This window comes from Tachypleus tridentatus, chromosome 2, assembly GCF_004210375.1.
Source record: "Tachypleus tridentatus isolate NWPU-2018 chromosome 2, ASM421037v1, whole genome shotgun sequence".
Classification (NCBI taxonomy): domain Eukaryota; kingdom Metazoa; phylum Arthropoda; class Merostomata; order Xiphosura; family Limulidae; genus Tachypleus; species Tachypleus tridentatus.
In genome coordinates this window covers 41,295,713-41,321,745 of record NC_134826.1, presented here as the reverse complement: position 1 = coordinate 41,321,745, position 26,033 = coordinate 41,295,713, and the positions used below count along the sequence as shown (strand labels likewise).

General features: G+C 33.9%; 1 protein-coding gene across 1 annotated transcript in view; it reads left to right on the top strand.

The window, feature by feature from the left end:
- LOC143241706 (uncharacterized) overlaps positions 1-26,033 on the top strand; it is a 103,000-nt gene that overhangs the window by 5,992 nt on the left and 70,975 nt on the right. The window contains exon 2 of the mRNA XM_076484939.1: positions 2,834-2,940. Within this exon, the coding sequence (XP_076341054.1) occupies positions 2,834-2,940 (107 nt within the window). The remainder of the gene's footprint in view (positions 1-2,833; positions 2,941-26,033) is intronic.

Genomic DNA, 26,033 nt, shown 5'->3' with positions numbered 1-26,033 from the left:
GTACTTCTGACACAAAAGACACTTACTCTAAAAAGGAAATTTGAAGGCTTTTATTGTAATTTTACAAACATTACTTGACACTGAGGATGTTCGTATTTGAAGGAGTATTCTTCTGGAGAAATATAAACTTGTCAATTTTACTATTTTTGTAAGCAATGTATTAAGATCTATAGTATGAGAGTTTTGAAAGAGCATCTGTAAAGTTTTAAAATCAGCATAATTTTTAGAATTGATTTGTACTTTTCGAAGAGTAAAAGTTTTAAGTTCAATTCTTTTGTATAATGAGACCACAGCTTGTGTATCATGAGTAAAAGAAAACCTTTGTTAAAATTATTATACAAAAGGTTAATTAGTGAACTGTTATTGGATAGAAAATAAACCCGGGGATAATAAAGCAGAGGCTGTTAGAACAATCACACTTATGTGGTACAAGTTGAATAAATCTGAGGAATGTATCTCAAAATGGCTGGTATGGGTATTAACGCTTTTACTGATAAGGTGAGAACAATGTTTGACCTTCCTAGGTCATCCCCAGGTTAAGAAAAATGACCTGGAAAGGTCAAAACATTGTACTCTCCTTATCAGTAAAAGTGTTAATACCCATACCAGCTATTCTGAGATACATTATTATTTTAACCAGTTTCTTGTCATCAATAAATCATAGGAATGCCTGTTTGTATTGTAAACATAAGGTTTGGAAGTTGAAATCTTGATAATTTTGTTTTTAAAATTTCTCTGTTAAGAATTATAAGCTCATATATATGCAGATGAGTTTGTGATAATATAAAAAATGTGCTGTTACATTAATTTAAACTTTTTAAAATTTATGTGTATGGATCTGATGAGTTATTTCTAACTTGATTTATTGGTTTTGCTGCATTCATTCTAGTATTTTTTTATGGTTTTAATCAGAACTGAAGAGCCATGAAATTCATGTATTCATGGTCTTCTTCAGTTAACACTCCATAATACTAATGACGAGAACTAAAGCTTTCAGTTCTATCATACAACTGTAAAGAGTCAACATTAAAAGGAAATTATCTTATTTTTGGTATGTTGTTTTATTGTATCAATTTGTGCACACCAGACATCATTACTGGTTTTGAAACCTCCACTACTGCCTTCTATCTCAACATTGAACAAACTCAAACAAATGTATTACATACACTAACCATTGTTTACACGGGGAAGTAAACTCCTCTTTTAAACCTATCTTACACACCTATTCAACTTACTTGTACATCAAGGATATCTATACCAATCACTTGTTTTGTACTTGCACTTATCCATAGCTGATTTAGTGATGAACTACTAAGAGATATAAGAGATTTCTCCACCTAAATAGCTCGTTGACCCTAGTTAACATTTCAGACTTGCAATATCAACACTGTTTCAAAATGCTACTATGTGATGAGATTAAGTTAGATTCTTAATTTGTTTGTGAAACTAACCTGAGCTTATTTATATTGTGCTTTTTAAAGCAAGGGGTACAAAATAATTGCTAGAAACTGAACTGGGTGATGCTAAACACTGATGCTGACATGAAGCTTTTTTCGTATTTAGTATTTTCTGAAATGTAAAGTAGTAGCACTTAACTACAATGCTATATCACATTTGCTGATGGTAGGAAGATAAACTTTTCAATGAAAACTTTAATATGAACTTGACAGTACTCTGGAAACTTAGATTTAAGCTTGTTCTGTTTAATAATTTGTTGGTAGTTCAGTTTCACGTGAGTCTTCAGTGAAATACTTTTATAGATAAGAAATGTTTCTTTCTTTCAAATAGAGGATAGATTTATAGGGTTGGAATTTGTCACACCAATTGTCTGCTGCTACTTGTTCATTTTGATAATCCTTAAATTTTTTTGGATGTAACTTACAGGATCATCTTTGCAAACAATTTCTTTTGCTAGTTGTGGCAAATTCAATTCTAGCTCTTCTTGTTGCTACTTTAGGCAATTTTTTTTATCTAAGTAGAGGTTAGTAGAGGTTTACTTAACTTCATGTCAATATCTAATATCACCCTTCACACACACACACACACACACACACACACGTGGATTGTACCTATAGTTTGTGTGTGTGTTGTTACCTAATGAGTGGGTGGGAATGGGAGAAGGTCTAATTATAATTTTTTTTCTCAGGCTTAAAGTTTTGAAGTACATGGATTTCATATCAATTAATGATTTCTTTATTAACACTATAGGATCTTCAGACCTCTAGATTAAAGAAAATCTAATTAGTATATTTATGTAAATTTTTGTTTGTTAGAATGAAAATCACATTTAAAGAATCTATGTAGACTACAGAAGATGTTTAAAAATCATGTGAATTGTGTAATTATAATTTCATGTCTGACATTATCTTGACGTTAGTATTAACAATTTTCAGCTGCTTATTTTAAAGATTTTTTTTATATTGAAAACAATATCAAATACTTTAAAAAGAGTTCCTAAAAGTGCCTTTGGATAAAGATAGTAAAAAATATACTTTTCAAGTCCAAGGTATTTAAACCTGATGTTTAATTATATTTTATAGATTGCATGATCGTACAGTTGTAGTTTATAATGTTTTAGAGAATCAATTACAAAACTATACTGATTTTTGTATTTTTTACAATAGTATTCATTTGTAGTTCAAATGTAGAAATATGCAACAGTTGAGTACTTGTGTATGTGTATTCATATAAGGTTAAGAGATACTAAGTTTTAATGTTTTTGAACATGAAGTTACTTTGTTAGTTGGACTGTAATACGAGTTTAATTTTATAAATGCTGTAAATGATGAAATAAAAATTATACATACTAATTTTGTGTGTTAAATGATTTTAGATGGGAATCCGTATGAAGCCATACGGGGGTTGTGGGAAGGAGCTTATGTGTCTCAATTTGTTCGTCTCTTCCAAAAGAAATTTGGCTTTCCAAGCATAACAACCTGGGTGAGTAATCACCACTAGATGTTAAAGCTAGGTGTAAAATGTTTGACTATAGTATAGGCCTACTGTTATTAAAGAATGCAACATAACTAGAATTAAATGTTTATAAGAACCTTCATTGTATAGATTTTCTTGATTTGTGTATGTAAAGGGAAAGTTAATGAGGTATATATTCTTATCTATAATACAGAGTGAAACACCTGCAGGTGGTTGCTGAAACTGTGACCAAAAGCCATGAGAAATAAATACAAGTAATGTGGAAAAAAATGTGAAAACATTTGCTCTTGTTTATAAATGTACACACAAGTTACCACCCATATTACATTTCATTTTCTGACTGTTGCAAGGCACTGTTTCCATGCATTGTGATATCTTTGCCGAGTTAAAATTAACAAGTAAAAGTAATGTTATTGTTTGTTAGAAAAAGTTGTTTTTGTGTAGAACATTGATAAAGCATATCTATTCTAAAGATAAACTTTAGTCTGCTACAAGTTTCTGTGAAGGAAATTGAAAAATGGCATATGCTTAGTCGTTCAAATGAAACTAATCTTAATGTAGCTTGTCTAACCCAACTGTACAGAACAAACTTAAAAATTTTGGCAAAGAAAGTAAAACTAGTATTTACCAATTTGTTGCATTTTTACTTCAGTATTCCCAAATGTAATTTTAATATTCAAACAATAAAACTTTCATTTTGAAATGAATTGTGAAAATCCTGTTTACCTGCAAAACCAAATTTATTGTAGCAAATGGTCAGTTTTAAGTTTTGAAATAGATCTGAGACCAGTAAAAGAACGGCCGTTGTTGTAAAAGATTGACTTGTTCTTGATGAAGTTGGATGGAAAAGAAACAAGTTTTTTTTTAAACATACCATTAAAATGAAATTTAATTGTTTAACCTTGAGCTGCAGCTCTTGCATGAGGGAAGAGTGTTGAACTGAAGATCTTGGCATTGACAACGTGAATAAGATCCTTGAGTTTGGAAATTGGAACGTAGCCAGAACTGAGAAGCAGGGTGTGAGAAATCAACCACTGATCATCACACGATGTAATGAATTAATATGTACTTACTTTAGATAAAACAAGTGCATATCAGTTAAAGGTAAAAGATGCACCTCAGTGGGTTATGGACACTGTTAACTAAGATTAATGCACAACTTTCATAAATTCTTCAAAGGTTGATTGTGAATTTTCTATATTCTAACATCCATTGTTTTGAAGTTTTTTCTAAATTTATAATGATTAACTTCTTTTTGAAGATGAATAGAATGTGTGAAGAAAATGAATGAAAATAATAGTATGTATGGTTTATAGTTATGATAGCACCAAAAATTGGACTCATTGTAAGGCTAACTCAAATCCTTTTTCAAATTGGGTTTTAAAATCACAACATTTTTTCACCTTGATGGAACATAAGTTTAGCAAGAATTAGGTGACTTAGAAAATTTAAGTAGTTGATTTGTAATCTTGTTCAGCTTTCTTAAAAGTACCAGCTGTAAGTGACATAGAATGTTTTGTAACATCAATTTTCATTACTGTAATAAAAAAAAAAAGCTTTGAACTTAATTGCTGCTATCTGTGAACTTGTACTTTAAGATGTTAACAGTTTGTGAGTTTTTAACCTATTAACAGAACTTTTATTCCCCATTTATATATGTTAGCATCATAAGTTGCTTCAACATGTTTGAATAATTAAGATAACTTGAGAGGGGGGCTATTAAAAGCTATAGTTTGATGATAAAATACAAAATTTCAACATTTAATTTTGTTCTGATATTCAAATAAAACAATGGTATAAATTATAATGAGGCAAGTTCACAAAAAAACATTAAATTATCTAACATGGTTTTATTCTCAAACTTAATAAACCATATGACAAAAAATGTACACATGCAAAAATGTTTATTAGGGAAGGTTTATCAGTTTTTGAATCAGTGTTTAACCAAAAATAAGCTTTTGTATATTTCACAGTATAAAATTTGATCTTGTATTACCAAAAGTCCAAATAAAAATCTGGTGATCTTTTATGGGAAATCTACATTAAATGTTTTTTAAGGTTATTAGATACTTGTAAACTTGTAATGTCCTTGCAATTGCAATTTTAGTGATTATTGCATACTCTTTGCATTCACTGTTAAATTCTTAGAATCTCTAGTAATACATCCTTTTTGCAGAAGCAGTGTTGCCACTTCATACTTTTTGAGACATATTTTTCATGTTTAATATTTTTCTGTCAATTATTTTTCACCATACTTACTCAAAATGTCACGAGTGATTTTGTTACATGTGTGCATCACTCTTAGGCATATGCCAATCAGTACATGTAAAAATGCATTATTAGTAACAAGTGTTGTTCTAGTCTGTGTACAGGAATGAGTTAAGGGATGTGTTGAGGTGTTTACAGTTGCTTGGAACCAACAGACAATTTTCTAGAAACAAGGTATTCCAGTGTTAACAATTCTTCTTAAAGGAGTTGGATGTATGGTAAAGTTAGCAAAACATTTATTCCTCTTTGTTTTCGGTACTTTTGTTTTCTCTTTTGTTTTTTTCTTTCTTGACATCTGAAAGCAAACTGTGGCAGCACTGCATAAGTTGTTTATTAAACTGTTGCTGTAAACATCCAAGTCTTGGAGTTTTTAAATAAAATTCATGACGAAATATGATACTGTCCATCAAATTATTTTTCTGTGGAAATTTCAATTAGAACTTAAATTTTTCTTGAACATATATATTTTCATCTGTTCGACTGATTATGCTAAAGGTGGTTAAGGAAATTTCATTTCATACATTGAAATAAGGATGATAAAGTCCACATAATTGTTATTTTGTTCTTATTTTGTTTTTAGAGGGACCTAAAAAGTAACCCACCATATCATTACTGTAAAGGATGTGAAACATTCTTGGTTTAATATATACACACCACACATCCAATGTTATAGCTAGGAACAAAATTAATTGAGGGTGTTAATGAAGTTGAGTGACATTTTGAAATTGTGGAACTGATAAAACAAAGGAAGTATTCAATACTGTAAGCATGCAATTGTATAGCATACAGTTTTGTATGTACATGATTTGCACATGATGCTTATTTTAAATGTAGAAAATAATTGTTTGTGTTTATGTTTATGGCATTGTTCTGTCATTTGGGTTAACCTTTCCCACAGTCAGAACCAAAAATAAAAAAAAATATCAAGGGGTGTATTCTCTAAATGTTTTGACACACACACACACACACACACACACACACACACACTAATAAGGCTAAAGATAATTTTTGATGGGTTCTTCTATAATTAACCCTTTCTACAGAAGTTGAATGGCTTGAAGTTTTGGATTCTTCATATTTCTTTTGTTCTGATTTGGTTCACATTGTCCAGTTGGTAGAAGTATAACTTACACCTGGGAAAAAAAAATAACTTGTACTTCAATCTTCACAATGTATAATACTTGATAGCAGTAAGTAACCAAACTATATGATGAGAGAGTAGTAAATATGTACTTCATTATTTCTTAAAGTAGTTTATTAGAGTATCATTGTAAATTACTAGTATACTTTATTCAGTAAATCTTATGAAAGTAAACTTGTGGTTTCTTGTGAAAAACATACAACACTGGTTATTGTCTGATCTTGTTTGAGTATTCTTGCATTTTGATTTCTTCTGTTAGAATTATTGAATATTAGTTATTGTGTTTAGCTTTTATCTGTAGGGTTGGATAGTTTATTAAAAATTTTAGAAATAATTTTAGTCTGGAAATTGTTGTAAGTTAATATGTTAATAAAGTGCCCAAAAACTGAACTTAAGATGAAGCAAAATGAATGTTTTTTTTAGCAATAACTTTTGTGATTACATCAAGCTTTTATTGTTTGTGCACTTCAGTAATTTGAAGTTAAGGCTTATCTTAATAGTATGGTGCTAAAATGAACAGATAGGGTTTTTGTTTTTGAAGATTAAGTTACTATGCATTCCTTTCATATAATATTTTCAGTGTACTTGTTATTATATAAATGATTTTATTTGTGTGATTACCAAGAGAAAGAACTTCAGTGCTGTTGAAAGTTCTTCACAAACTAGTTGATACAATTCTGACATACTGACCTGATGAGTAACAAAAGTATTGTGGAATACACGTTTTGTTTCCTGTATCATTTGAATATGGAAAAGAAAAATACCAATATTAATTCTAAAAAATTATGAGGAATATATGTTTTTTTTAACAATAAATCAAGATTATTGGTGTCAGTGAAAGAATGAATAATAACGATCGGTTTTAACACTGGCTCACCATTACTTTTTAAAAGAAACTTAAGAAGGAAAAAAAACATGATACATAAGCAACTCTGGATTAAGTCGTGGGCTTACAGGGTTGAAGCCCCAGGCCTCAATTTAATTAGGAAGTCTTAAGCTATGAATATAAATCTATTGCAGGTAGAAAAGCGTAAGGCCTATAAAACCCTTAATCCGGTCTTGTATATAAGCTGCAACTAGGAGCCTAAGTCTCCTCTAACAATATCTTGTGGTTGAAAATTTGTTGTTTTTTTTTACTATTAATTACTAAAATATTGGCCAACCTGATCCAACCATTGTTAATGTCATACTTCTATTTTTGTGCGTAACGAATAAGCAGACACGAGTATAAGAAATCTATAACTGTGTAAAAATAAGACTGAAAAAGTACTGTTTGATAGCTTATTGCAAATGGCAACTACACGAATATGAAAAACCTACCTCGCCAAGGTAAACCACATACCTAGATTAACGGCTATGAACTCAGTCGGCCAATGACTAGCGCGTGGCCAAAAAGTTTATTTCACCCCCTCTCCCGATCTATTGTGGGCGTCAGGTGTGTGTTTATGTAATAGGCGCGACAGAACCTGACTGGTAATAAATACAACTTAAACGTCACCTTCTTGAACATAGCAACTGACTTTGAGGAGGCTGTTTGAACCCAAGAGGTTAAAGCTCAGAATGTGCCTTGCGATCTTTTTGAAGTAATTTTACTTGTCAGATGAAGTAAAAACGATCATGAAAAACATAATCTTATTAAATATTAACGGAATAAGTATTGAAAATGAAATTCATAGGAACTATCATGATTCAACCTTAAATTTTTATTAAACAACGCTGGCATGGCAGTGTTCCAGGTACACTTAATCATTAAATGTTGTCCTGTCACGAAACTCATTTTAGACCCGTTAATACGTGATTTAACGTTTGCGGTTACTGTCTCTATAATTTTGTCGATGGACCAAGTAATTGAGACGTTAAGAACGATTATCACGAATAATAAATATACTTAGGTTAAAAATACGAGAGAAGAACAACCAGACACCATTGGTTTGAAGGGTCATCTGTACATAGATTACGACAGCTTTAGCTAAGTACATGTATTACAAAAGGTAGGGGGGGAAGCTGTCAATAATCCAGTAACATTTTTAAGACGGTTGTTGTTAGAGTTTGAAATTGCCATTTTAAATTATGTTGTAAATATCGTAATAGTAGGCTCAAGTATATGTTTTGAAGGATAATTATTGTTTTTGTTTTTGACTCGGCACCTCGATATGTAAAGAAAATTTCAAATGTTAATGTGATAATATGGTAATTCTTTAACACTAGCAGATGGCCGTTGAAATACTTCAGTGGTAATTTCGCTTAAAATAGTTATGAATAAATATGAAATGTTAATTCAACCCAATGCTTTTGATTAGAGCGTATGCACAATGTTGTTTTGTAGGCCGTTTACAACCGTCTTTTGTCATCTCGTATGTTAATTCAAAAAAGAAAATTTCATTATGTTTGTATTTTAAGCAAATGATATTCGAAGCAATGCGCTGTTGGAAAAGAAAAATTTGAGTTTCGATGTAATTGGTATATCCAGTATTGTAGAAATCTTATGTTTGCTTAAGAGGCAGCAGGGATTTTTTTTTTCCGTTGGATGCCACCGTTCCTTGTAAAGTTTCTGTGCACAAGAAAATATCACTTCCGAAGTGAGCGCTTTTTAATAAAATCATGCATGTACATAATACAACATAGGGATGAATAACATTATGTATAAATGGAACAGCAACTGATATACAGTCAAACACTTCAATCTCGTTATGCGTTTTCTACATTCATGTTCCTATCTTCGAAACATTGCTTTCAATAAGCCGACACAGGAAGCCCCTTTTTTTTGTAAAATGTCTTCTAAAAAAGAAACATTTTAGTTCTTGTTTTTGTTGTTTTTTCTTCTCAGATTAAGGTAGGAAGACTGACTGACAGATGTTGATGTGGATACGAAATTGTAGGAATTGCAACAAATTTTTTTTTGTAATGTGCTCTTGAAAAGAACAATTTTGGCCTATAATGTTTATTTTTTCTAAGATTAACCATTGAGAAGTTAGTTTGACAGGCAGATAATTGGCTTATACATATTTGAATTGCTACGTGACTAGATCAGATTACATATGTGTTGTTAAGAATACTCCTACTTTACAGATCAGTTATTTTAATACTACAAAATTCAGTTACCTATTTCACACACACATGTATAGAATATTAATACTGAAGAGCTAAGTATAATAAAATCAAAGGGAAGTTCTGCGTTGAAAACAACAGATCCAAACCTGTGATTGATATTAGTTTGTTATGTATAAAAACAAGCCGAAACAAAAATTAAAAAAAATGCTGCACCAATTGAAAGGATACCCAGAGTACAGACTATAATGTGGGATACAAAATGTACCCTAGATTTTGGAGGTGACTACGGAAGTAGGACCCACATTGCGGTGGGGATACACCGTCTATCAGTCTTAACCTCGTTCGCCAGTCTCGCGTAAAGAAATCAAATGAAAGAATAGGAATAGAAATTAGGAGAGCGAGATGTAAGTGCTCAAGCCCCCAACGTCCCACGCCTATATTACCATTTGCTGCCTGCAAACGATTGTGGGAAGGTGACTGATCTTAAAGTAAAGAAAAAGAAAAGTAAATAAAAGATAAATGAAAAATAAAGCAACGTACTACCATTTGGGGATAAGTTAGTTTAATAAATTTACCTGCTGAGGTTAGCATCCCAATTCTCATTATGGTAGCAAGACACTAATTAGTAGTTCAGATAATAGTTTAGGAACACAGAAGAAGATATAGCTTGGGGTATGAACTTTTGTTTCTCGTTTTTTCTAACCCGCACACTCTTGTCTGCAACAGTTTTACAATATTTATAAATACGTGTATAAAATACCCACACTCCTCTGTGGAGTTCACTGAGGCCCCACTGTACCGATCAAGCTCCTCCATTTTCTTTAATTACTGAGAAAATGTTCTACGTAGAGGAGCGAACAACATTTTGGCCTTCTTTGGTCATCGTCAGATTCACATTTTCTCAACCCAAACGAGCCGTTTTACATGTATATTTTAATTACTTCTGTTGTTACCCAAAAGGACTCTGTACCCGACAACATACTCACTCGTCTGTGGTACCTAAGAACGTTGTCCACGTTTTGCCCCTCTAGCTTGTGACTAGTACGAAGTGTCGAACACGTCCCACTCGGGATGTCGAGAGGTCAGGAACAACAACATATGATGCCAGATTTGGACTCATTGACACTGAAAACTTACCTTTAGACCTAATCATACTTGGGTGACCTTCCAAGCACATTTTAAACCTTTGATAAGGGAATATACCATACAGGTAAGGAAGCATTTCAAGTCCGCCTTTCAAAGTTAGCCCCGCCAGTTCCAAAACTAGGATCTCGCGGCAAATTCTTAGCGTGAATAAATATAGGACGTATAAATTAATAACCAACTGAACGTGTTACAAGTGAGAACTACAGTAGTTTGCACGTGATGTAAACTAAGCCAGATAGAGCAGATTGTTTGGTGTGTCATTAGTAGATTGTTTAATTGTATATTAACTGGGAAATATTTATGATTATTATTATATATATTTTTACCTCAACCAGTCCAACATGTTGGTTTTCGTTCATATTTTACCATTGCGATCCATAATTACCAATCATTAAAGCTATGTTGTTTTTCAACAAAAAGAAATAATTCAAAAATCTTTAAGATATATTTGCTAGACTTAAAATGACAGAAAATGGAAGGGTCTAAAGGTACTAATAGATTAACACACACGACCTCCTTTCAATCAGACACTGATAGATTAGTTGCTTTGCGCCATAAAACGCCAAACCAACCATCCTCTCAATCAAATAACAAAGTTAGCGCCTTGTCATTCTCTGATTGGTGTAAGGTAGTGGCATTTTTCGATTTTTTATAAGCCACATGTTTTGCTTTCCGTGTGTATCACTGTTTACAGACCCCCTGGTATACTACCTACCCTATTTCTTAGCGTTTAATCATTATACCCTGCAATGACCTCTGAACAGGAAATCTCACAGTGAATCATGTACATGTTGTACTACTGCGAATTTGAAAGAAAGTCAGCAAACAATCTCATAAATGTTACATTGTAAAAAAAAACAACAACAAAGAACCGCCATAAGAATCTTCGCCTGATTCAAACAATTAAATAAATAATAATTATGGTTTGACGAGCTGAACTTAAATCTCGTTAGGAGTAGACAACAAATATTGACGAAAAAAATATTTTCTTGTAGTGTATATGGTCTTCATTGGTGCAAGTTTGTTGCCATGATACCTGTTCATAACCTAATTGTCTGACACTGCACTGACCACCAATCTGACCGGTTAAACAGGTACACGTTACGCCAGTCGCGCGTATTTTCTTGGAATTTGTTTGTTCCGTCCTCTCGTTTGTGAACTACCAACTCGTCTTCAAGGTTACTGTCAGACAAATATTCTGCTTGTTGTTCCCACTTTAAAAAGTGGGGTAAATACGAAAAGGTGGGGGGTAAGAATCGTAACAGTCGAAACAAGACAAAAACCTTATTGGATAAAATTATAACATAAATTATAATTGTATTGTGTTTGCTCCAATATACATTGTTTGCAACAGAAGCAGCGTAAACATATTTTCTTTGTAATAAGAATGTACTTGGTATCGTTAAACATCTGACCGGGACTCGGGGCTCTCTTGCGTGACTACAAAGGCTCATTAACCAGTTCCTGTCGTGTCTGCATTCGCTCACTTTTGGTTTTATAACATCATCGTATTTGTCCTTGTTAGATTGTACTTCAGTTCGAGATGCTCACGGCCAGGACGACAATGAACGACGGTAAAAAATGACCTCATATGGCATGCGTGATGGGGAAATCATGACGGTAATGAATTTCGTGTTTCTTGTGAGACAGTCGCGAAGCGCTAAACGCTGTGGGTGTAAAGGAATGATCAATTAGACACATACTTTACTGTCGTGTAGTATTTGAGCGTAATAATAGAAACGATCTTAACAGATACCTAACATGCAGTTAACTCCTATTCACAAGAGTACGAAAGAAATGAATTAAATGTTACCAGCTGGCGAGTCTCGAGTTTTAGGTTGTATATTTGATGAAGAATAAATAGCAGACTGATAAACTATATTCATTGGACAGGTACTTGTCCTATCCAGGCTTTTATCATATATATACATTTCTGAAATGTGATGTTTTAGAATAGACGTATTGATACTTTTATATTGCTTGTGAACATCTATTAACATTATAGTAACGAATTTCTAATACTTGAGTATTCAAAGTAACCGGGTCGTTAATACAACACTATATAACTTGGAGTAAGTGAATGTTTAAACGACACAGTAATTTTAATGTAGTTTATAATCGTGTCTTCTAATATATGGAATGTTTATTTATAGCTTGTTTCAGTAAACGTGACATGAGTTTGTCGTAATTTTTTTATCTTCAGATCAGGTTACAAAACATGACGTATTACCGCCATTTGAAATTTTATACGTAACAAGTGCTTATAAACTTCTTACAACTCAAATAGAATAGTTAAAGAATATCTTTATTGGCAACAAACGAAGGTCCAATAACGTAACTTTTGTTACAAGTTAGAACAATATAGTAAGCAACGTTTACAACAAACAGATTTAATTATGTAACGCAGCGAGTTGTTTAGTGTGTTAAGTTTCAAAAGGAAAGCAATGTGGATATCTTCATTAATAACATTCATGGCGCATAAACATCGTTCTAGTGTCGAAAAACCAATGTACAAAGAAATGTCTAACCTCCTTGAAGACGATATTGGTAACAGAAAGAAATGTGGCAGCAAGGAATGATTATTCCGAAAAATGTGTACATATATTATCTCACCACGTTAAGTTTTTTATTTACACATAGGTAGAACATGTAATTTCATAGTTAAAGGCAATGTTATTCAGTGGAACTACATACCGTTTGCCACGACACAAAGTGATGCTCAAAATATAAAAAGGAATGAAACGATAAGGTTAATAATTTTGTAACAGATAAACTGACACAAAAAAATCATACAAAAACAAACTAATTCATACAGTAATTATGGTTAGATATGGGGCCGTACATAAAGGCCGTACCAGATATATATAGTTCCAGTAGCTGTATTTGAATTTTAGCCATTGTATTTCCCATCAGTTTTTCATGTTAAACGAACTGTACTGCAAATACGTAAACGTTCGTGCTGATGATCCAAATGGGTTATGGGGGTAGAGTTGTGGTATATCTTTGGGTTTTGTTGTTGGCGAACCAGTTTCGAATATGTGATAAAATATTTTCCCCACTTTAAACTTTAGGTGAGTAACATTCAGTATTTAAATTTAGTAGTGGACAACAAGATCTTACTGGGTGTCCTCTGGTCAGTATTACAAAATTAGTGATAGCGGCAGGTATTCTTAGTAGCTTTAGTATAAATGCAGGTGTTCCAGAAACCTGTGAGAATCTCGAGATCGATTAGCTGTTTAACGTGTTTTGTAATGAATGACATATTCCTTTTTTCTCCAGAGTTAGTGTTGGTAATGGTCTCAGTCAAACCGCCGAAAATAATTTTGAATATTATTTATTACACTTACGAATATTATTTTCCAAGTAACTTTAGTATATCGATTTAAGGCCCATCCAAATCTCTTTAGGTGTTATTGGGATTACGGCCGTAAATATCGACAATAACGAGAGCACACATCTCGGGAATAAATACATTTCAGTATTATAGGTTTAAATTTCCCTTGAGTATTAGTTTATAACATTAACTTCCTGTCACTTTTTGAATACGGTTCATTTGTTACTTTTTAGGTATGATCTATGTAGGTAGTTTACTTCTGACCAGAAGTTAACGAAACCTGCAATGGTTTTTCACGTTCCTGAATGTACTAAATTATATTACGTATTTAGAGAAAGATTAACCACAGCCCTAACACCATAAGGCATAAATAACTTCGTACGTTTGTACGTGTTTGTTGTGTAACTGTACTTTAACTATCGTGAGTTTCGTATCAAGGGTTTACGTGTTATAAGTGCAGAGAACGCATGTGACGTAAAAACGGCGTTTCCATGACAACTAATGGGCAAATCACGAATTAGGATGCTTCAGCTGAAACGTTTGAGCTGTTATATATATGATTAGGAGTGAAAATTAAAAGCAAAATTTGCCAGCTTATAAGAGCGTAGCTGTACGGCACGCAGTCGTCTACCTATATTTATTTACTTACGTAACTAACTAAACTTGCTCTTTGATCTTTTTACGAGTTTTTCCAACAGTGAAAGAATGTTCTATTAAGTTGAATATTTTTAAATTGGATTATTTTATACACGCCACCTACGCGCACACAAATATTGTGTATGCAGTGTGACACAAAAGTATGCGTAGCCTCTATATTTATTCATGATGACGAGAAACCAGCTTGAAATTAAAATGTATTTTAAGACGGTCGGTATGGGTATTATAACTTTAAAATAATACAAAGCAACATTTCGACCTTCTTAAGTCATCTTGAAATTAACAAAGAGTTGGCTGGTTTGGTGTCTTATGGGGCAAAGCAACTAGGCTATCTGCGCCGACAAAGACAGTTTGCAACTGAGCGTTGCTGGGCACACGTCTTAGGGACGAAGGTGTGAATGGGTACGAGATTGTAGGAAGCGTGGTATTTTGATGTTAGGTTATTAATTAATATAGGTGTTTCTTTATATTGGTTTAATTTTGGTTTGAGTTCTTTTATAAGTCGGTCTTTAATTTTGCGTGCGTTTGTTTTACTTGAAGGTAACCTAAGAATATTGAAACGTTCTCTATTTTATTTTAATTAAAGTTTTAATACACATACCAGCTGTTTTTAGTATACATTTTAAAATATTTATTGTTTTTATCCCTTCAACATTCTGAAGCTAAACTATGCAACCTATTAAGTGAAATAGAAATTGAAGTAGTTATGGCTAACAATTACATAAAGACAAAATTTGTGTAGATGTATGTTGCGGGTGTCGAATGCCACTGAAACGTCGAGGGAGAAAATAAGATGGGATTTTATTCAACTCGTCACAACGGACTTTTGATCCGTTAACTTGTCAGTGGCTGCGGACTATCTGTAGGTGAATAACCGTAAGTGGAGAAATAGATGCGGAGAGAAAAACGCCTTCAGTCGAAACTGACCGACCCTCGCTATCTTTAAAGTTTCTAATTAACTTTTAAGAAGTACAAAAGTATACAGATTGGCAACAAATGAAAATACAACAGCGTAACTTTTATAACAACTAGGAGATACTTGTGTGTATGGATTTGACGTAGGAGGTAGCGTTTTTGCAAAGGCGTTGGTTGTTGTCTGTTTACCTCGCTTGGTGTCGGAGAGGACGAAAATGTTTGGTTAAAATTATGTAAGAACCGTTTTTCCTGGATGTAGGTTAAACTATTTAGAATATGTGGTAACAAATGTAGAGCATAAGTCAGGCGAACTTCGCTTCTTGAAAACAATAACTTCAAAAGTTAACATGTTAACAGTTCGCACAAACGTTTTAATCGTTTCACGTTCTCTGTTTCTGATGATTCGTTTTCAGAACAGTGTAGTAATACCAAGCCCCTTTATGTGGGGTGTGACCAACGTCTGAGAGTAGCTCGTAGGAATATATTTAAAATAGTTCTGTACAAAACTAACACGACAGTAAACTCCTAAGATTATTTCTTTTAGTGCGCATGTGCTTAAAAGGCTATATATATTCTGTTCACCGCGGGGAATCGAACCTTGGATTTTAATCTTTTTAAGTCCTGTAGAATTACTGCTGACCCATCGGTGAAGATTACGTAAGAACTATGTAATCGTTATGAATTTTTGTTATATTAGTAACTTATTTTATAATAATTTACATATTTTATAATGAGATATTTAAATTTATTTTAGTGCCTAATAGGGTTAGTGAAAAGTATTGACAGTTTTGTTAAAATACACAAAAATATATTAATTTCTCAGTTATATCTTTCTAGAAAGTAATAAAAAAAGCTTTGTTTTTTTATTTCGGTTCATCTCCAGGTTTTTGAAATTCACTTTTGATTAAGGTCCATCTCCTACTTTATTTCACTACAGACCAACCAAGTTCTTAATGTAGTTTGGTGTCTCTCTAAATCTACATATTTCGTCCTCAAGAAATGGCCTAAACAAAAAACAATTAAAGGCTTTTATACAGCCCCCCACACACACCCAGAATTTAAATTAGATAATCGCACATATTGAAAACAGTAATGTATTTTCTGTCCGCTAAACGTATGCTGTCGATTAAGGTATATAAAGCAAAAAATAAAATAATTACCCAGCGTGGGAAACGTTTCAGAAGATAACTCCGCCTTAGGGTTTTGGGATGGATCTCGGTTGAAACAATATTCTGATTGGAAAGTGGCAATGAATATTTGCAGTGGTGTTTTCTGAGTACTTGGATGATCCGTGAATTCAACTTGGAGCATAACCTCGTATATTACGTGACGGTGTAGCACTTAAACCACGATTCGTGTTTTTGTGTTAATGACCAACTAATAATAAACGAACTTGTTATAACACTTTATAAAGAATCCGTGAATTTTTTATGGAAGTTCAGTTATATAAATGTTAAATTGGTTAATATAAAAAAAATGTATCACTGAACTTGGATAACCAAGCAAATAACGAAGTATAATCCAAACCAGTTGTTTCAATTGAAATGAAACTAAGTCTAAACTTGTTTTTATAATCTGATCTTTTCGACGTACTACAAATTACAGACAAAAACAGCTTTAATCCATCCAGGCACTTTGAAATAAATATTTCATAAATTTTATAATCCAATGAACGAAAACACCTAATATACATTAGTTTTATGTTTAAAGACGGATTATATTTTATTCATCACTTTGAACGTAGTAATATAGGTGTTTTGTTTCTTTCGGTTATGATAGCCTGAAGCTTTTGTAAGTGGAAGAGTTTTTTCTTTCATATATTTTATGAAACACCGTGCGAGAAAGTGTCTGTTAAAAAGTTCTTGGTTTGTTTGACAGCGAGGCTGTTATTGCCGACAGAATCTAGCCACTTCACATATAGAAGCATTCAACCAATTTATCTTATTTTCTTTAAGTCCCTGCGGCATATTTCGTGTTCTTTTTACATTACACTAAATAGCAGACTAACCAAACAGTAAATTGCACCAGTCCTGGGAAACGATTCCGTAGAATTGTTGCTACAGGCAGTACAGAAACAGGAGTTCAGGGCGGGCTCGGCCTGCACCTGTGCTGCTTGTCCCATACATATGTCCTTGTGCTGTGGGGGCTCGAACCCCTTTCTTCCCTTCCCTGTGGTCAGCCTTTGTTCTCTCAGCTACTGGTGCTATTTGTAGACACGCCCTTGCGTCTGTTTTTATCCATTTTTAGTAGCCACTGAGATAACGATAAGTGCCACCACGTGACATTACTGACACTGTTGATACTCCGATCGCTCGCACTCCCTGAATTGTGGCAGTGGTGGGGTAAGTTTTTGTAGTTCTGCGAGTGTTACTGGCCCTGAAACTGCTTTTCATAAGATAATAGACATAATTAAATATAAAAAAAAAAAAAAAACGAATAAAATGCACGCATATGTTGCTTTTGATACTTCGAATAATTTCTCAAGTCAGTTCCTTTTGGAATAACTGTAGTCGTTTTGCGTGGATTCAAAACAGGATTTAGTTAAAGAAGTTAACTGATCCATTAGCCGTAGATCACCAATTTTCCTTTAGTTCGTCTGAAATACAATGAAAAAATTGAAAGAAATAAGTTCGGTTATAATAAAACAGAAAAGTATGGTGCACGATTTATTAAATCGGTTTTAAAGTACAGGCTGACAACATTGGTGAACCTTAGCCTTGGGCTTTCGTGATAAAACCCACTATCTTAGAATGGCTGGTATTGGTAATAACGTTGTTTTTTACATTATTTTGGTAAAAGTGTTAATACCCATACCAGCCGACCTGATATTCATTTTTGCCTTGGGCTTTGCGCAAATTTGAGATGTGCTATTTATAAATGTATATAACATTTGCTTAATGGTATCTGAACTTGATTTTAACGTTAATCATTGGTCCTCCACTTTAGTTTTTTTAAAATCATTTTGTACTCGACATATCAAGGGAAGTTACAAATTTATTATTCACATTTTGTGGCCAGGTGGTTAGGTCGGTCGACTCTTAATCTGAGGGTCGCGGTTTCGAATTCCCGTTATACCAGACATGTTCGCCTTTTCAGCTGTGGGAGCGTTATAATGTTTGGTTAATCCTACTATTCGTTGGTGAAATTGTAGCCCAACAGTTGGCGGTGGATGTTGATGACTAGTCAGCTGCCTTACCTCTAGTCGTACACTGCTAAATTAAGGGCTGCTAGCCCATTAACCCTCGTGTGATTTTGTACGAAATTCAACAAACAAATTATTCACGTTGAAAAACAAGAAACTTGGGAACACACTCATATAAAATAGACCACTATTAATTATTAGCGAATTCTTATTGTAAGAAAGCAGTACGAGGAAATATTGAGGCAGCATATCGTGTTCCAAAATACGTCTAATTTGACTTTTGGTACGTAGAAAGACCACTATGGTAAGGAAGTATAACCTTTTGAACGTGTTGGGGATTGAAAGCAATGTGTGACCCTGCATTCGCGTTCTTGAGGGGCCTGTTCTATAGTTGTTTGTACCAACATTTTATTTTCTGACAGTGTTTGTCCCACTATTCGTTGGTAACAGAGTAGCCCAAGAGTTGGCGATGGGTGGTTATGACTAGCTGCCTTCCGTCTAGTCTCACACTGCTAAATTAGAGATGGCTAGCGCAGATAGCTCTTGTGTAGCTTTATGCGAAATTCAAAACAAACAAACAGTGTTTGTATCAACAATAATTGTAAACTTCAGTTAAGGGTTGAAATCATCGATAGAATTAATCGACAGTTGTTAAAAGTTGTTAGTTTTGATCGCGTTGCAGAAGTATCTGCCTTTGTTTTTTATCGAACTTCATTACGTGATGGTTAAAAATGTTGATTTCATAGTTATCCGGAAAACTGAAATCGTAGATGCTCTGTGATGTATTCTGGTGCATTTCTTACTGGCACGTGTTTCTCGCGTGAGATAAATTCAAGAATTTAATGTTTACAGTCCTTTATTTCAGTTTCACGTCAACGTTATACACATGCTCTTGTTCGGAAAAATTAAGCACGTGTTTAAGTGGGAAAATTTGTTTATGTATTTTACGGTAGCCATCGGCAAAATATCCTTATTACGTGTTTATTATATGTTATGTTCTTCGTTTTCAACAATAAATAAATTAATGTTATGAAAATAAGTCGCGTGTTTTGGACATAGAAAATATCGACTAAGCAAAGGTAATGATAATACCATTTTGAGACGGTTATATTCGGTCCAGTTCCCCGATAAATCTTTGTCAAAATAATTTTTTACGATTAATAGCTGGCGTCTGTGGCTATTGTAATATGCAAAATAAGGGATCAAAAGTATGTTAACTAATGCCAACATAGTTTAAACTGACCGGATATATGATATGAAACTTTCTTATGAATACAAAATATTAAACTTCCGAGGTGAAATTTTTTTTCTTTTCAAAACAACGTCTCACAACAAAATTTTGAAAGTCCAATAACCTGAGAAATCATTGCATTATTGAATGAAAAAAATATGCGAATTTTTAAAGCCTTAATCACATGCTATTGGTAAGAATGTCCGAATTTATGGTTAAGTACTGCCATTGTGAGAAAAACAACAGTATGTCAATCAGGGCACCCCTTTCTCCAGATGGGTTTAAAGTTCACGTTTGAAATTTATTATTCGCAAACGTTCCGAGAATGAAGGTGAATTTTATTTAGTTCGACTTTGGAATTGACGTGTTTATCAATTATGATTGAATGCGTAGAATTATTGTGATTTTCATTTCCCTGAACGTCCTTGTTATGCAATCAACGGATGATTTCAAGCTGTGGATGGAAATTTATAGTTTTTATTGACCTCACATTTATTACATTTAGTTTTTCTCTGATCTGAAAATGCGCACACACATCACTGTTTAGGTGCACGTGCGCACTCGCTTCATTTCAATAGATGTAAGCAAAATGCGGATATGAATATACTGTAGTATACATTTTTTTTGTATGTGAACATATTAAAAGATTATCTGAGTTTTATAAAATGTCTGACGTTGGATCTCAGAATAACGATATAAGTTTATTTATTGAATATTAAATGCGGCAAAGATTAGCTTTAACTAAAATATTAAAAAACATGTACAGAACTTGGTGTTTGTTTATCTTTTTTTTTTAATTAAATATAGGTCGTATTTAATGGAGGCGTAACTTCTATTAAGCCATAGATAAGTAGATTCCGGTGTTGCGATTACAAACTTTTTTGTGTTATTCTACTAATCGCGCTTTTAAACAAGTACTGTTGCAAATAAAAAAGACACTAATTTGACCTTAAATATTTTTCGGGTCTCTGCTACGTTTTGTTCATTAGCTTAAGAATGTTATTGGGATATATACTCTGCAAGATTGCACTATTTTTTGGGTCGGAGAGTTTATGGAGAAATTAGTTTTTTTTGTTTTATTTGATATTCGAGATATTATGTTCTCTGCCTGTACGTCGTTCAAAAGTAATTACGCTACATAAATAATTTTTCTCGGGACGTTGCAATACAAAGTTAATTACTTTTACTAATTTACAAACGGTAATTAGTATGCGTACTTACTAACATGCTGTAATGTAAATCAATGTCAGATTTGGAGTCCACTTTCCTGGAATCCCTATAAAAAGATTTTTTGTGTGCAAAATACAAGGGTTTACTAAAGTGTTTGGAAAAAAGTTTTACCTTTGTGCAAACTTAGCGGTCGACACGAATCGTTTGGCATCATTTAGAAGTTGGTAAGCCCAGCAGTTTAGAAGAATGTTGAACCCCGGGTTCTACAGGGTATGTGTGTGTACTATTGTGCCAACCTTGGGACAGAGACGATTCGCTTGGTACCACTTAAAGTTGTTGCGACAAGCGGTTTAGGAGTTACATGATACACACACGCACTGAATTTTATTATATAGACTGTGTTTATTTTGGGCTGCATCTGCGCGGGTTGTGTTTGGTTTGCACCTTTTGAGGTTATCTGATACTCTGAAAAGTAATCTTTGTTTAGAGTTACTGATTGAGGGGTGAAATTCTCCAAAACGGTCAAACCATATAGAACCAAAATAAAGTAGTTTGTAGCACGCACGTGTTAAAAAAGAAGTTATAAAAAAGTGTTAAAATCACGTTTAACAAACGTTATTTCTGCTATTTTCTTCTTAATAGGACCGTTCCGGATTTAAAAATGAGTTATTTAAAAATATCTTTTTAGATCTAGCCTTTGTCTGCTACGAGTCGCTGCTCAAGACTTTTTATTCTGCCCCATAATTCATTAGCTATTTTGAATCTTGGAACTGATAGTCACTACTTATCGTCCTTATGGTGAGAAACTGTTCCTAAAGATGGGCTGAAAAATATTAAACATAGTGAGCTGGCGTCCCATTGGCTCAGTAATTCAATGAAAGGAAGTAATTACGAAAATGCCTAAGTCATTACTGTGTCACGAGTGTTTAATTTTACTTTCAGTAGTCACATACCCCCCCCCCCCCCTCAATATATATGTTGACAAAGAAGTGACTAGATATTATCTCCATGAAGTTCAAAACTCAAAACCATGTTTGGGCTCTAGAACAAACGTGTTACAGCACTAGTATAACATAATTTTCGTTTGTAAGCGGGGAGACGTCATCTCGTGTTTGAAAGGCATTTCCCTTTGCTATTTTATCAATAAATTTTAAAAACACGTACACATTGTGGTGAACTTGGACATATCAATGGTGTTCGTGAAGTGTTTATAATGTGATTTCTCTTGTGAGTTACACAGCACTAGTATAACATAATTTTCGTTTATAAGAGGGGAACCTTCATCTTGTTTTTGACAGGCATTTCCCTTTGTTATTTTATCAGTAAATTATAAAAAAACAAACAAACTCGGGCACTGTGATGAATTTGGACATATATAATGGTGTTCATGAAGTGTTTTTAATGCGACTTCTGAGTTTGGTAAGGAACAACTTGCGTTTCTTGTACAAGTTTAATACATAGAACTTCTTTTGTGGTGAAAATTCTCGCTTGTTGAATTTATTTGTTTTGTTCATCTTGCCAAATGTTCATTTTTCTTGCCATGTTTTAATCCCGGTTGTAAGCAGTAGCGTTTTCACCTCGCACGTGAAAAGTATACAATTTCGAGGTAAAAAAACCAAAAACATCCTAATTTCTCCACAACTTCCTGTATATAGCCGTGTTTAAATTTCCTGTGGTACATTGGTATCCTTTAGGCTTTTAAAAGTAGTTCTAAAATTAGCTTGCCAGTCCCTGGAGTGGTGAGTTTGAAAATGACGCTCGGCGTTGTGTTTTAGGACGGCTTGTATGTCGCAGTATTTAATTGTTTTTTGTGCTTGCTGGGTAAGCAACGAGATCTAAAAACTTTAAGAAAATGCCACGGTACACGTATAAGTGACGTTAAGTTCGTTTTCATAGCTGGCTTCTTAGATGTATATATTTTTAGCTTTAAATAATTCGTTTAAACGCGAGACTCGGTACGCGTGTATGTTTAAATTTTCAATTGGCGTTGTTGTGGATTCAGCTGTTAGGCTTTTCATGTGTGTGGCAGGTGCTCGGATTTAAATACCACAGGTCTGAGAGGTGACATGTGTTTCTGTAGTCTTCAGAAATGGCTATTTTTATTCTCTTGCGATCTGGCACACGTGTGTGTTAACTGAATGATGGCGGTGCTAGACTCTAGAAATTTGGTTTTTGTTAAACAATTTCTCAGTAATTTTGATCTTGCACAGTGAAAGACGGAGTTAGTATAAATGTTATTTCATTTGTCTAGCAAGGATCGAGCGAACTTTGTCAAGACTTGGCCAGTTTCATCGAAATTCATTCGTTGTTACGTGGAAGGTACAAGAATGCTTATCAGTAAAACCACCACTTATCTCTGTAAATGTGAATGAGCAGTGTTTTTTTTTTTTTTTGGTTTTGTAACGCTGTCTTTTTCTACTTAAAAACGTACGGATATATACGCATTGTTTTTGTTTCGTTTTGATACAGTTATAAAAATGATTTTTGTTAAACATGATATAAATAGTTATTGGCATTTATAATGGAATGTTTGTGGTAGCGACTTGTATATGTTCTAACATCGGTTTTCGTGTACAAAGTTGGTAGCGTTTTGGAAAATGCTCTGAAATGGATTTATTTAATTTTTAAAGTTTTGTTTGTTTTTTGAATTTCGCGCAAAGCTACTCGAGGGCTATCTGCGATAGCCGTCCCTAATTTAGCAGTGTAAGACTAGAGCGAAGGCAGCTAGTCATCACCACCCATCGCCAACTCTTGGGCTACTCTTTAACCACCGTCACATTATAACGTCCCCACGGCTGGGAGGGCGAGCATGTTTGGTGCGACCGGGATTCGAACCCGCGACCTTCGGATTACGAGTCGAATGCCTTAACCAACCTGACCATGCCGCCGCACACCTTTTTTTTTTTTTTTTTTTTAAGTTTATCTCGCCATAATGCTTAGAAAATCTGGTTTAAAAAGTTTAATGAATTTTCTTTGTAGAGATGAAATATATGGATGTGCTGCTACTTTGTAAATAAAAGTGAAACTTTTTAATAGAAATTAAAAGAAATTCTTAATTTTCTGAGCATAAAGTAAGAGGAGATAAGAAAGATATCCATTGCTCTACTCGAGATAAGAGAACATTTATTTCTTGATTTCGACTTATTTTTTGCCACCAGGATAAATTTTAGTCGCTTCCTGTTTTGGCGAGCCACTTTGTCACGTACAGTCACTTTGTATATCGTTGTGATTTAATGCATTTTTCTGGATAATTGCGTCTCTGTTTAGACGATGTCTAAAATTGCTCATCGTTAGCACTTCCAAGTTTTTCAGAATAAAACTCGTACCTGTCGTAAGTATCTTCCTTTTATATGTCATTTTCAACATGTGTTGTAAAGACTTACTGTTCATTTGACATGACCCGAGAAAATTCACGTTTTTCAATGTCAGACGCGACTAACGTTGCAAACAGAACGTTAATAATACGTTTAGTTTTGATGAAAACGTGTTATTAGTGTATTTATTACTGGTTCACTGGCACTTTGGAATCGTGACCTCTTCAGTGCAGTTTGTTTTAAGAAATTGTTTACTTAGTGACAATGAAGCATTACTGCACTCTCATAGACTTTAAATACACAAGTACGTAAAGAATGCGCGATTAACTTTTCTAATAAACGTTTTTACATTTTGGCTACGTGCTCTATCTTCCAGATGTGCGCTTCGGACTTGGTAAAGCTTAACTGTCGAATCTAAACCGCGCAAACTAAGAGTGAAGAATGGAATGGACACATTGAGTGATCATAATGTGTATCGAGTATGTCTCCTCTTTGTAGGTCTAGGTATTGTACGATATTCAGTTTTCCCCTTGGTTTGAGCTCCAAGGACACACAGAAGTGGTGGGTCAGAGGTCACGTGGTTTGCCCGCAGGGCGAGCAGGTACCGGGATTAGTTTACTTGTTATGTTAGTCTCCAGCGCTTCTCGCGCCTTCTGGGCTTGATAGGTGGAGATAGGACGACTCTAGGGAGGGAGTCTTTTGTCTGGCTGTGTCCGCCCGCCAGTCTGCCGAGGAATCGGCTCGTCTGGGCCAGTTCAGGGACCTTCAAAATGCCACTCACTCGCTGTTAGATCTTTTCGTTTGGCGTCTACAGATTCTTTTCTGTGAGGTAGTCATACATTTATCAGACTAAACTTGGGCGGCACATTGTAATGTCTGGGGGATATGATTTAATGGATCATTGATAGACGATAGTTGATGACCTAAAGATTAAGGGGACAGCAACAGGTACCTGCAGTCGTTGTTCATTGGTCTAGGGTGGTTCATGATCTGTTTATCATACTAGCTGAAAACGTAAAATGTTTATTCCTATTTGCCACACTCACCAACATACGTGCTTTTCGGTACAAACGTGGCATGCTTAGTCTGTTTTTAATTGAAAAAGGTAAATCAAATATATAAATGTATTTTAAATAATTTAAAACTAAATTCATTCGCGAGCCGTGACAAGTATTTATGATAAAGTATTGTGTGAGAATTCGTTAAATGTGAAAGGTACCACATTGGTTTTGTAAGCTCATTTTTGTAACCTATGTACCAAGTTGCTTGTGAGTCCATAACTTGTTGATTATAGGGTCCGTAACAGCTTTGTGACACACACACACACACACACACACACACACACACACACAATAACAACTAAAGAAAGAAGATTGCACACCCTTGTTCCTCATCTTCTGTTCGAGTTTGCATGCTTTTATATTGAATAACATTAAATTGTACCTTCGACAATTAAGAAAATTATTTTTAAATCTAGAATGATCAATGATCCGGATCATTTATTCGTAGTGTAATGTGGAGTCTCAACCTTAATATGCCCATGAAATTTGATACAAATCCGGTCACACTGTACAGAGTTATTAACCGAAAATGCTCCATCTCATCTGGTTTGTAAGTGAACCAGATTCCGGATTTGGATGTGGACCCTAGGATTTCCCATGCCCGATCCTTGCCATTTCTTTAGGCAATGTTTCGAAAGCAAAGATAAAAGTTGTTTAATATACAAAGTT